General features: G+C 42.7%; 1 protein-coding gene across 7 annotated transcripts; it reads right to left on the bottom strand.

Moving 5' to 3' along the window:
- Nucleotides 1–87: 87 nt before the first annotated feature.
- On the bottom strand, nucleotides 88–12,591 carry LOC135281229 (acyl-coenzyme A synthetase ACSM4, mitochondrial-like). 7 transcript variants are annotated; one of them, XM_064389922.1, is made up of 14 exons: nucleotides 12,373–12,591; nucleotides 7,864–8,129; nucleotides 6,892–7,102; nucleotides 6,238–6,445; nucleotides 5,699–5,842; nucleotides 5,130–5,286; nucleotides 4,597–4,676; nucleotides 3,789–3,912; nucleotides 2,983–3,063; nucleotides 2,753–2,854; nucleotides 1,722–1,849; nucleotides 1,525–1,624; nucleotides 793–912; nucleotides 88–384 (listed from the first exon to the last, which is right to left on the bottom strand). In XM_064389922.1, exons 2-14 carry the CDS (start codon nucleotides 8,062–8,064, stop codon nucleotides 289–291), a joined length of 1,752 nt encoding a protein of 583 aa, XP_064245992.1. In that variant the 5' UTR covers nucleotides 8,065–8,129; nucleotides 12,373–12,591; the 3' UTR covers nucleotides 88–288. The 7 variants fall into 7 exon arrangements, with proteins under 7 accessions (XP_064245992.1, XP_064245990.1, XP_064245994.1 ...); XM_064389920.1 differs by lacking the exon at nucleotides 12,373–12,591 and adding an exon at nucleotides 9,955–10,110; XM_064389924.1 differs by lacking the exon at nucleotides 12,373–12,591 and adding an exon at nucleotides 9,955–10,110 and having other exon boundaries at nucleotides 6,238–6,427.
- Nucleotides 12,592–12,846: the final 255 nt, after the last annotated feature.

The following is a 12,846-nucleotide window of genomic DNA, read 5'->3' as shown; positions in this document are numbered from 1 at the left end:
TTTCCACTCTGAAAGAATTTGAGAATGTTACAGCACTAGTTATTGACAAGACTATATCAATGTGCTGCTGATACCACAGGACAAAGATTACTTTTATTAATTTCTCTTTTATTTGTATGTATCTAAGAGTTGTAGTTACAAATTTTCTGAGTGTTTTCTACTTTTGCTTCCACAGTTTGTTTTTCACAATGTTTTCATGTGCTCTGGATCATAAACACGTGCCATATTTGATGTGTTATGGTTGGTACAGGTAATAGAATATTTCTCTCCTTATTTTCCAGATCACTCTTACACTTTTTTTACTTTTGCCCACTCTTTGCTCCTTAGGACATTTCTCTGGATTTTCCCAGTAACGGTCTTTGGCAGATCCTGAACAAACTCCATCTGAAAGGCAAAAATACATCCTGTTTAAATTCCCAGCTGAAGGAAAGACACACTTTCATTGTGGTTGGGGATAAAAGGATGGGAAGCTGCAGAGCCAGGGCTGGGATGATGAAATGCTGACTGAATGCCTTGCCCATGTGAGCTGCTGTGAAAAAGCCCAGTACTCCATGAAAGAAGCACTGGGCCCACATGAAGTAGAATTTCCTGACCATTGCCTCCCCCTGGGTCCATTCTAGCACACACAGCCAACCCAAGGCTACAGCTGCAGCTGACCCTGCCATGTACTTTTATTTTATCTAACTCTGGTTGGAGTGTTTTCAGAAAGCTGTTGAAAAAAAGCTGAGGCTGGACAAAAAATGCACAATTTCTGGTACAATGAGAGAACCCGTCTTTTTGGGCTGTACTTACCTTCCTTGGATACTTGTATGGTGCAGTCACCTTCTTGACATGTTGTTGAAGTTCAAGAGTTAATTTTTTTTGATCATGTGACGCAAAAGCAGGAGCTAAAACAATGAAGGCTTTGACCACCTGTGCCACAAAAAGGAAGGGGTTCCATTAACTTCCAGAGGTGGCAATAAAGGCTTTTCACTTTTGTTGTGAAAAGCTAGTGTCAAAATTCAGAATGCCAAAATTTGATCTTTTTCTTTAATTTCCCTTTTCATTAGCTGTTTACTACAGAATACTGGCTATCAAGGACCCATTTTGGAGCAGAGGATTTTTTCCATATTTCCAGCTTTTTTACCCTTAACATTATATACTAATAAAGCTGAAAATCTCGACTCTGTTGCTCAAAGAAATGTTGCAAATGTAGAAAATATAAAACAAATATTAAACACTGGATGTCATTGCTACAGTGCACTAAGTGACAAAACAATAAATAATCAAAATTTCATTGCTTAGACAAAAACATGTCTTTACTAGTCTGAAAAGCTAAACTATTTTCCCACATGAAAACCTGCAAACATAGAAATAATTCTGATATTGTAAGATCTACTAAGATATGGATTTAAAAAAACATTAGCCCATCTAATTTCAAAAATATGCAACATATTGAATCCCAAGGAAGCCTAGTACATACAAGGAAGTTGATACTTAGCACAAAGGGTATTTCTTTCACATTTTTTTCCTGGCTTGTTTTACCTCCCCTCGCTCTGGGTCGGGACTGCTGACAACAGCCACCTCTGCGACTGCTGGGTGCTCTATCAATGCACTCTCCACCTCAAAGGGGCCAATGCGGTACCTGGGAGCACAGAGACACCTCAGCCAGCAGCACGGACCAGCCCTCTGGGCTTTCCAGGCTGCATTTCATGAGGCAGATCTAAAAGGAAGTGCCTTACCCAGCAGAGTTAATGATATCATCAGCTCTTCCAACAAACCAGATATATCCCTCTTCATCCATAAAGCCTCTGTCCCCAGTGAGATAAAAATCTCCACATATAGTGGCAGCAGTTTTCTCTGGATTATCCTGGCAACAATCAAACATTTCAGAAAAAGTATCTGATTATTAGTGAAACACAATGCATTTCCTTAGTAGCGATGCAAAAAAATGACAAAAATATTTTTTTTAGTTGTTCTCAAAATGAGGGCATTCAATACTGTTTCATATTTTCAACTAAAAAGCCATGTTAATTAGCAGTTTGATGCCTGAAGTATATAACAGGTGGAAAAGAGCTCTACACACTACAGAATGTATGTAGAGATTTCTGTTCTAGAGAGAAAACGTTGTGCTCTATCGAAATGCCCATCCATCACAGCAAATGTATAACCCACAAAAATGTGTAACCCACTCTGTTCAGGGAAATTATTTATCATTGCAGGTGTTTGCCACAATAACCTCCTGTCAAAATAAATTTTTTACCCTTACTGATAGGACCAAAACTCAAATGAGGTCACCTGCAGGAAAAACTTCATTATTTGCATTGACCTAGACCTCTACATCCAGTGTAACCTCTTGGTTACACAGGAAAACACTTTCACAACAGAAGACAGAATGAAAACCAGAAGCTATAGTACTGAACTTGTAGAAGTTTCATATCCCCTATTGAGCACTTACAAGTTGTTTGAAGATGCTACAAATATCCAAATTGGGCATTCAGAAAAGGATCAAAGACATAGATAGGTCCCCCAAAGCTTATTCATCATGATAGTTCAGTTGCAGGCGACAATGTCTTTAAGTATGCCTGAGTCTACTGTTTTCTTAAGAATGTCCTGCACCTCAGCATCACCACACACTGATCAGGCTCAAAGTCCTCAAGTAACCCAGTGAGACTTTCTGAGGATCCTGCAAGGAATTCTGCTCCTGGCAGACCTTTGCCCTGGGTCTCTCCTGAGCCCCTCAGCAGACACAGACACAGCAAGTCAGGCTCACCAAGTACTCAGAGAACAGGCAGAAGGGTCGTGTGGGTTTCACTCGAATGGCAATGGTGCCCTCTTCTCCTTTAGGCACAACAGCCCCATGGTCATCTACGATCTGCAGAAGGGACAGACACAGCAGGGGTGCTTTGATCAGCTCAGAGGAACATGTGCTGCAGCTCAGTGCAGGGAACAGAAGGGACACAGACAGCACTGCCTTCTGTTCTGCCCACAACTGCCTCATACCTGCACGTCATAAGGGGGAACAGGTTTTCCCAAAGAGCCAGGTTTAATTTTCACTCCTTTCAGATTGGCACAGATTGCCACCTGCAGAATAGATTTTAAAAATATTTTTAAAAATTGTTACAACTTCTTGTAAATTGTATTATTGTTTGCATTAGGCATCTTTCCATGACGTTGTTGTGACAAGGGCTGAATCAGGACCAAAGCGCTGTGGGTTTTTGAGAACATCAGAGAGGGGTTGAGAGGCAGTTCAGGTCAGACCTGTGAGAGTTTTGTTTTGTTGAGTCTGAGCCAGAGGATTGTCCTGCAAACACTTGACATTTATTTTGCAGGACAGCAGATTATTACCACAGATCTTATTTCCATACTGGGACAATTAATTTGGGACCATTTCAAGGGCAAAATGAGAGAAAGCCTGAGATCTGGCTCTTAATAGTTTTGTTAATGTTCACTTACAGAGAAGTCTGGGATGTGAGCTGGTTTAATATTTACCATTAAAACTCAAACAGGCCAAATTGATAGCTGGAGCAAATTATGTTTTCAGGGTTTTTTTGAAGTAAAGATGACAAAGAAATCTCCTACAATTATTTGATTTGAAGTGTCTCTGGCATGGTTTTTGCAGGGGTCTAAATCATTAAAATATGCAGCTTGCTGATTCTGGAACTGTATAATCAAAATTATACATAGTTTTTGGTTTTTTTTTAATCATGTAAGTGATTCTCACCTTTTCCATTGATTTATCAAGGACATTGTGGCTGTGGTATTCTTACCTTTGAATGGGTATTCTACAAGAATTAATGCAAACGTACTGTTTCGGACTGGCCATAACCTTCATGGATATCCAGCCCTGTCTGGATTTTCCACTTTGAAAACACTTCAGGATTGAGTGCTTCCCCTCCAGTTACACAGTGCTTCAGACTTGGGAACTTGTAGCTTGAGAGGAACAGCAAATTAAATAATTCTCTTAACTCCTAAAATGAGCAGTGAGCAACCTTAACTAAACAGACTTCATTAGCTTTCCAAGTACACCTAAGCTGAAGGAAAGGCTGAATAGGAAGACAGAGCCTGAGCTCTCTGCTAAAGCTGGGTTGGCTTTTGGCAGGATGAAAACCTCTGTGACAAGAATGAGTACCTTACCAAAGATGTGAAAACTCCTTACAAACCACTTCTCACAAGCTGGGTATTTTACAGAGTGGCAAACTGGTGGGAACAGCTGCCAAATAACTCTCAGCACGTGGAACTCCTCTAACTGCTCCCTTCATTCCCAAACATGTGAGAACAACTCCATGGTGCACCAGTAACTCCCTGATCCAATGCTGCCTAAATCATTGACTTAAATTGAACTGTGAAGCCTAAGTTCAGAGGAAGTAATAGCTTAAAAAAATCTCCTCTCTTTCCTCTGTGCTGTCTATTCAAAGACCCAGTCCTGAAGTCCAAGTAGCCTATGGTGTGGCTAATTCTTCTCACATTTCAAAACTGAGAGCCTTCTTTACTGAGAGCAAGCTTTGCTAATTAGGTTTCCTTGAACTGAAAAAAGAGAATTAAGGAGCCTAAGGAGCTAACCATGCAGAGCTGTCCCAGCAGTATACCCCAGCCTCCCTCCCCTCCCTGCTGTACCTGCTCACATCATGTTGGACCAACATGCGGAAGGCAATGGGAGGCGTGCAGAAGGTGGTGATGGGATATCTTGAGAGAGTCTAGAAAAATAGGAAGTTGTCGTGCTGAAAACCTTGTAATGCTGGGTCTGACCTTGTGAATGTGCAGGTGATTAACACAATTTACATGCTCAAATGCCTGTAAGATGAAAACCCTAAAAATGCTGTATCAGGCAGTCCAACTCCTGCATAACATGGAACTTTCTGTCCAACAGAAGTCACTCATGTAAATGAAGGACTGGTGAGAGCAGTAGTTCCAATTAAGGGGTTTTTTGGGTTTTCCAAGGCATCTGTATCCCAAGCTCAAGCCTAATTGGTGATAGGAAATTATACCACAGCTTTTCCAGTATTATTCTTGGGAAAGTCAAAGTTTCCGCCCCACACAAGAGGCCAATGTTGAGGAGAATCATCCAGCTGAGTGGTTTTGAAAAAGAGCTGGGGAGAGGAAGAGGCACTCTGGTATCTTTGGATTGTTTGGGATGTGGGACTACTCACCTCTGCAATAACTTCTGGTAGAAACTGTGGCATACTGTGTACAAAGACACAGGCTCCACAGATCCATGGTGAAAAAACACTGCCATAGGCTGATTTTGCCCAGCCAGTATCAGAGGTATTCCACATTATGTCAGAAGGAGTCAAGTCCAGCCAATACCTGATGAAAAAGCAGAGATGGAAAAAACTTTCAGGGAAAGCAAATCAGTACCAAACCACAGATTTAACTTTTGAGGTATAATGAAACGGCCCAAGGTTGCTTTGGTTCTCAGGGAAGGTTGACCCAACATGAGAGCACTTGACTTCCTCTGGTGTGGTTGTAGGGACACTTTCCTTATTGCTCCTCTGCTTTCAGTCCTGCAAATGACACAACTCTGCACATGATGAGCTCAAATGGGCCTTCAAGAAGCTTTTAATAACAAGGGTTTTACCATGAGAGCGGAAAGATGAAGGAAGTGCAAATCCTACAGTCATGAAATGCCTGCATTTACTGGAATGTTATGGTCTCATGTTCACTTTAATGCTGATCACAGCACTTAATCAGGACCATAGGAGGAACTGCAAGGTAATACCTGCCAGTGGTTGCAAATCCAATGCCATAACTGCTGTAGGAATGCAGCACCATTTTTGGGAAGCCCGTAGTTCCACTGGTAAAATACACGAGCATTGGGTCTTGACTCCTTGTCTTGATACATATTTGATCAGCAGATGCAACCCTTCAGAAGAAATTATATATTCCAGTCACTACATGCAGTTTTCCACTAGGGAAGCAGTATTTTTAATGTTTAAGAGTTCAACAGGAAAGCTGCCCCAAATTATGTGATCTTACTAAATCCATTATATATCACGGGGAAAAGTTAGAGAACACATTTTGTGTGTCACATACACTCTGAATCACAAGGCTGAGGAGCAAGAAGAAGCTGAACTTGGGTCCCAAAACCTTGGTTGCATGAATCTGTATTTAATGCAGTGTAATCACAGTGCTGCAAGTTGACAGAGAAACGTAACTAATTTGCATTCTGAAAATTACCCCCACAACTCAGCAATGTCACCTGACTGATACAGCTCCCTTCACCTCAAAGAACTGGGAAGAAAAGAGCTGGATACTCACGCAAGGAGTTCTTGGAGGTTCAGCCAGCCATCCCTCCTCCCTTGGCCTACAAGGAGTTTACTTTTCAGGAACTGGCTGCCAGGCAGGACAGATTCCACTGCAGGTGCCAGCGTCTCATTGGTAACGATGCACTTGGCCTTTGAAGCCTGCAGTCGGTATAAGATGTCTTTGGCTGTTAATAGAGTTGTTCCTGGAAAAAAGACAATTCCTGGAAAAAGCAAGAAGCAATTGAGAAAACTCCACATTTCCCAAAAAGACTTGATTATGTCTCTCTGTTGATGCTGATTTTATCCATCATGGATGTTTATCAGTTTAAAAACAGAACTAAATAGATATATTGAATTATTAATGACAACAATGATATAAGTTCTTCCATTATAAACTCAGCTCCCTTCCAATGTATGTGGTCAAGTCTGGCCTTAGGTTGCAGCCATTCAGCCCTCCCTGGCTTCACCTGAGGATGCCATTTGACTGGACCAGGTCTGGCCCTGTGCTTCCTGTGCCAATTCTCCTTGGAGGCACAGGAGAACAGGATCAGTTGTAGAGGTCCCAACAGAATATTGCTGTTTGCATTTTCTTCACCCCAGTCTAATACACGGCTTGTAGGCTCTATTTGCTTTCTGTCTGCCCCCAACAAGTCAGCGAGTCACTCACCTGCTCGCATGCAGGCCACGTTCAGGAGCCACCACTCAGGCACACGAGGCAGAATTGCTACAACTCTGTCTCCTCTCCTCAAGCCACAGGCCTCAGAAAGGACATTGGCTGCCTTCCTGGACAGAGAGCCCAGCTCCTCAAAGCTCCACTTCACCTCTTCTCCCTTATCACTGACCCACCAAAAAGCTGGATTTGGTGGTTTTTTTCCACTCTACAAGACATGAGAAGACATTAAAATAAGAAAAACCTTAAAAGGCTTTACTTCAATACAAAATAACTCTAAACTAAGCAAATAATCCCTGGCAATCACTCTCTTAGGGTGACACCTGTATTTCTGATAAACAAAATAAAATAGTGCTTTCCACTCTGCAGCCAATCCTGCCCAGTACCCATGAGGAAAACGGATTTGTGTCGTCTGAGATTTTTTCCACTGTGTCCTCGTTTTGGCTGGAATAGAGTAATTTTCTTACTATGTCCTGGTAAAGTGCTGTGGTTTATGAATTTAGGATCAGTGTAGTGTTGATAACACACTGATGTTTTAGTTGTTGCTAAGCAGTGCTTACTTTAAGTCAAGGACTTTCCAGTTTCCCACACTCCACCAACAAAGAGGCACACAAGAAGCTGGGAGAGATCATGGACAGGACAGCTGACCTGAAGTGCCTGAAGGGATATTCCACATCACAGGAGGTCCTGCTCAGTTTATAACCTGGGAGGAAGTTTGTTGGGAGGTGTTTGGGGATGGGCTGGGCATCAATCAGTGGGCAGTGAGCTACTACTGCTACTAATATGATGATCATTATTATATTTCAATTCTTAAACTGTTCTTTCCTCAAGCCATGGGTTTTACCTTTTTTTCCTCCTGATTCTCCTCCCCATCCCACTGGACGTGTGTGTGTGTGTGTGTGTGGTTCTTAGTTGACAGATGGGGTTAAGCTACAATTCAATGTATATAAAATAAAAGACAAATACTACCTTTTCCAGTTGTGTCCACTTATCTAAGACATCACTTGCAAAGTTGAAATATTCTGGCAGTTCCCTTTCACCCTGGTTTATAGATTCATAATAGGAAACAATCGGAGATGTAAGAAGCCTGTTGTTTCCATGGAATGTTCTGGAAGGTGACCTGAGAATCCACAAACACTGAGGAATCCAGGATTTAAGAAATGCTCTCATGATAAATGATGTTTTATCAGATAGTGAGGGGAAGGAATCAGGTGTACACCTAAGGAATCAGTCACCTGGAATGAAAGAAAATACATTTAAGTGAATCCAGCTATTGGATGCTGTTCCATGTATAATGTTAGAATGCAAACTAGCTTGAATAAATATGTTGTTTACACACATCCTCATTTTATGTCATGTTACCTGTATTTTTGAGATGTGAGTATTTAACATTATGGTATACAAAAGGAATAAGCACAGTCATCTTGAGGTTAATAAAATTAGCAGAGTTCCTGCTATGAATACTTCAACAAAAACAGCAACTGTGGAATCTCGTCCAGCTGGGAGAAATGGTGGTTTAAGCTCAGTAGCATATGCAGGGGGCATCAACCTGAGGCCATGGGAAGCAGGACACTGAAAAAAGGACACCTAGCCATGTCATGGCGAGAAGAGTGGGATCATGGGAGTCAATATGTTAACAGAACTATCCTCTGTTTGGGTCAGGTTTCTGGTTCTTGTTCTCCGTTGGTTCGGTATCTTTTACAAATAAGGTCATGTTCTGAGTTCACATTCCTGATTGGATCCTTGCCCTCAGAAAACCCCTATACCTTATGATGTTTGCCACGCTCCCCCTATCTTTCGATCTTGCCCCTAGACTCTGTGGTTTCTACGCTTGTTATTTTGCTTCTAAAGTTTGTGGTGTTTTGGTTTTTTTGTTTTTGTTTTTGTTTTTGTTTTTTTGTTTTTTTTTTGTTTCTTTGTTTGTTTGGGGTTTTTTTTGGGTAAAACCATCATTCCCATCCCTTATTTTGAAAGTTCCCCCAGCCAGGTTGAACGAGGGGTCCAAGCGAGTGAAGACTACAATAACTGGTGCCCAAACAGGGACCTCATATTGAGGGATCTTCTTCAGTTCAATTTTGCTTGGTTTTGGCCAATCAATTGGACCCTTCTTTTTTTTCTCTGCTGTGGATTAAATCAGCAGGCCTGACATGGTTACAAGCAACCCTTGGAGTCAGATCTTTTGGATGCCTGCCCGAAAAAGCAGGTAAGCAGAGAAAAGAGACATTTCTGACATTCTTACCCCAACCAGTCGGGCATACCCCACCCAATCCTGATTATGACAGGAATAAGACCATCAGGACTAGACAGGGACAGATACGACAGCTTTAAATTATTCTTAGCAGTCCACAGAAGAAAGGCCCAAAATTGCAAGTTAAAAAACCTCCTAAAATGGCTGGTTTGGAACTTGCGGCAACTGTAGCCAGTGGCACCGCAGCAGGCCCTGCCAGTGCCAGGCCCTGCCAGTGCCAGGCCCTGAGCTGCCTGCCCAGGGCCCTGCCCAGCCCAGCCTCGCCAGCTGCAGCCCGTGGGACAGGCCCGCAGAGCGCGGCGGAGAACAGCACGGACTGGGGATCCTCTCTGCGGGATTTTGGGGTTTTGTGGGTGTCAGCTTTACGACCTAGCTACCAGGGGACTCTCTCGTGGCGTGTCTGCTGCCTGCTTTCCGTGCGGATCTCAGAACGCTCAAAGCCAAAGAGCAACGACTCGCGGCGCTCGGCCCTCCCTGGCCTTGCTGGTGTGGCAGGAATCCGGGGGGTCTGGGGCCACTCCACCGTGCAGGACCCCTTCCCAAACCCAGACTGCTTTTAACCCATCCCCTGGAGATGGAACTCGAGGGAAGAACCTGTCCCAGGCACAGGAAGCAGCGCAAATCGCAACGCCTGCCCCTTCGCCCAGCAAACTGCCCTAGCATGGAACTTGACAAGTTCCAACAAGTTACTCAGCTACCCCATATCCCCTTCTGCCTCCTCTGCTCAGGATCCCTCTTGGATCCCCCCACCTTCCCTGCTCCTTCACCATCCTAACCTCTCTCCTGTTCATCTGAGTGCCCTGTTCTATTACCTGCTAACCACCCTTCTAACGTCTATGCCACCAGAGGCACCATGTTGCCTCAAGAGTCCCCCTTCAACACCACCTCCACCACTCATGACTACAACTCCCAGCATGCCTCGGGCCACGCCCCTCCCGGGGAACCAGAGCCACGCCCACCATGTCCCGGAAGCGCTGCTCTCCAACATGGCTACACCCGTGTCCCCATAGCAGCAGAGGAAGCCATGCTGGAGAACAAGCGCTGCAATAACAACACTGTGCTCGCATCCAACCCCCTCCTCAGAAGAAAACCTAATCCCTTCTAGATCCAGTGATTCCCCATGGAATCATTGGATCTAGCAGGGATCCATGGCAAAGGCCCAGACAGTATGGTAAAGAACAGAAGGAGAGGGGCTGGTCCAACATGGAAATCTCTAACCTACAGAGAAATACAAAGACATGTAAGGCTGCCAAAACTATGGAAAGGCTTCGCCTTTCTTGAGCAGTCTAGTGCAAGCTGCTTTCACTGCATATCTTTGATCCCCTCATGACTTGAAGCACGAGATGACTGTGCTGCTGTCTCCAGCTGAATTCACCCTGTGGGAAAGGGGGTGGAAGAGATGGTTAGATCAATTGCTGCTTGTTAAATCAATTGTTGCTTTTCAGTGCTGTAGACCAGGCATGGGCAGTGCTAACACTAGAACAGTCTGCTGGGGAGGGAGCACATACCAGCCCCATAATCAGGCTGCAAACCTCCCACAGCCAGTGCTTGATGATATTTAAAATGAGCAAGGAAAGCACTCATGCAAATGCCTGATGGTAACACACCTGCTCCAGACTTTGTAGGTATAAAGAAAAGCCTAGTAAACCATGCATGAAGCTAAAGTTTTGGCTCCCCTTCACCAGAATCATCCACAAGCAATTGTTTATCATTATATGGATAATATACTTATTGCAGCTGAAAATGATCCATCTTTGCATTCAACTTTGAAAGCCACCATCACAGCCATGCAGCAAGCAGGACTGACCATCACAGAGGAAAAGATACAGCAAACATCACCCTAGAAATATGTGGGACTTAAAATTCTCTCTCAGACTGTTACAAACTATTAATTGGGTTAAGCCTTTGCTAAAGATCATTAATAAAGATTTAGTCTTGTTTGTTTTGTTACATGCCTTTTTAATTGGTAAGTGATTCTGCTTATTTTACAGGTATCTTTGAGAGAGCTGAAAATTCATCCCTAGAGATAATTACTAGTGATCAGTTATACTGTTTCTTAAAACTTTTTATTCTTTCTCAGAAACAGCATCCCTATTTTGTCATGCATGTATGTTTTCATTCTTTGCCAAGATTCCTAACAGAAGGTAATAAATAAACTGACACACATTGTCACTGCATGCCCTGACTGCCAGAAATATTCTCTGCTGTCTGTTGGGGCAGGAGTAAATCCTAGAGAGCTTCACAGTTTGCAAATTTGGCAAAGCAATGTCACCCATTATGTGTCTTTTGTTTGCTTTAAATCTATACATGTTTCCATAGACAGATTCTCAGGAGCAATCTGCTCACATAGCTCACATTATAAAACATTTCCCACAAGCATTTTCAACTCTAGGCATCCTACAAGAGATAAAAACAGATCATGGGCCTGCCTGTCTTTTACCCCTTGCCCCATGTCTTCAGTTGTAGCTGTTTATTCTCACATCTTTGATGCACAGATGTCAGCATTGGTCAAATTTTATTCCTCAAGAAAAGTTACTTATTTAACATTGGAACTATTGCCTTACTCCTTAGTAGAACCTTATACAGTAATATTTAATCTGCCCATCAGACAAATGAGTTCAAATAGCCAGAGCTTAACACAACTTAATCTTTTCAGTGGTGTATGCCAATATAAACAATCTGGATGCAGATTTTCCCCACCAAAGAGATATTTTGTCAAAAGCAGCAGAAATTCGTGGTGTTCTCCACAATCTTTGGACATTGTGGCAGAGAAACACTGACCACTTGTAAATCATCCTTAATCACTTAGGGAGATGTTTCTCCTTTCTCAGTCTGCTCTAATTCTCTGCTTTAGCTGTAACTTGCATATTTTGGAGCATTACAATGACAAAATCTACACAATAGCCTATGAGAGAAAGAGGAAGGACATGATATTTAGGGAGATTATATTCAAGGCTGACAAGATGAAACACATTTGGAGTTTGGTATTCCCAAGTACTCTACAACAACTTCTGCCAAGAAAACTGTGAGAACCTTCACGTTTTTAGCACTTTCTCACCTGCAAATGTAGCGATGAAAATGAAGACAGAAAACTGAGGAAAAGACCCAGTAATGGCAAAGTTCTCAGAACGAGGAGTGAGAATCAAAAATTATTATTCCTGATTGAATACTATTTGCTTTGCTCAGTGATCATCAATACATAGAGTGCAGATAAATAACATTTTCCTCACCTTTTTGCTGTGGACAGGAGATCAGGAGCTGCTGGGGGAGATCCTCTTCATTATTCACTCACCTCTCAGGACATGTTTCCCATGTGAGGCACTGTAAGGATCAGCTGTTCCCTGGAGATGTCAAACCTGGAAACTCCTTCATAAAGGTTTTGCAGTGAAACCCCTCTGACTTTATTGCTCACCTCTTCTGGAGTAATGAGAAGAGAATGTGGCACAAAACAGACCAAGCAGCAGAACTCTTTCTGTGGAGTAACTTTTTTCTTGTAATCATTTACACCATTGTTAATTGTGCATAATTTGCACCTTAACCTAAAGCACTTTTTCCTCCAGTTTAACCATTTAAGTACATCACAAATTCGTCATGATGAAGAGAAGCATTAAAAAGAAATGCATTTTTCCTTCTACTCTGAAAGAATTTGAGCATGTTACAGTGGTAGGTTTTGGATGTTAATTAATTGCTGATACCCACCTCAG

Source organism: Passer domesticus, chromosome 15 (assembly GCF_036417665.1).
Source record: "Passer domesticus isolate bPasDom1 chromosome 15, bPasDom1.hap1, whole genome shotgun sequence".
Lineage (NCBI taxonomy): Eukaryota > Metazoa > Chordata > Aves > Passeriformes > Passeridae > Passer > Passer domesticus.
Note: the sequence above shows the minus strand (reverse complement) of the source record. Positions and strands in the feature narration are given on the sequence as shown.

Excerpts from the sequence above, each read along its gene's own strand:
- LOC135281229 (XM_064389922.1), bottom strand. The coding sequence starts at position 8,064 with ATGAGAGCATTTCTTAAATCCTGGATTCCTCAGTGTTTGTGGATTCTC. Across the intron at positions 913-1,524 it reads CCGACCCAGAGCGAGGGGAG|GTGGTCAAAGCCTTCATTGT; the intron begins GTAAAACAAGCC and ends TTTGTGGCACAG. Across the intron at positions 385-792 it reads CATACAAGTATCCAAGGAAG|ATGGAGTTTGTTCAGGATCT; the intron begins GTAAGTACAGCC and ends TTTGCCTTTCAG.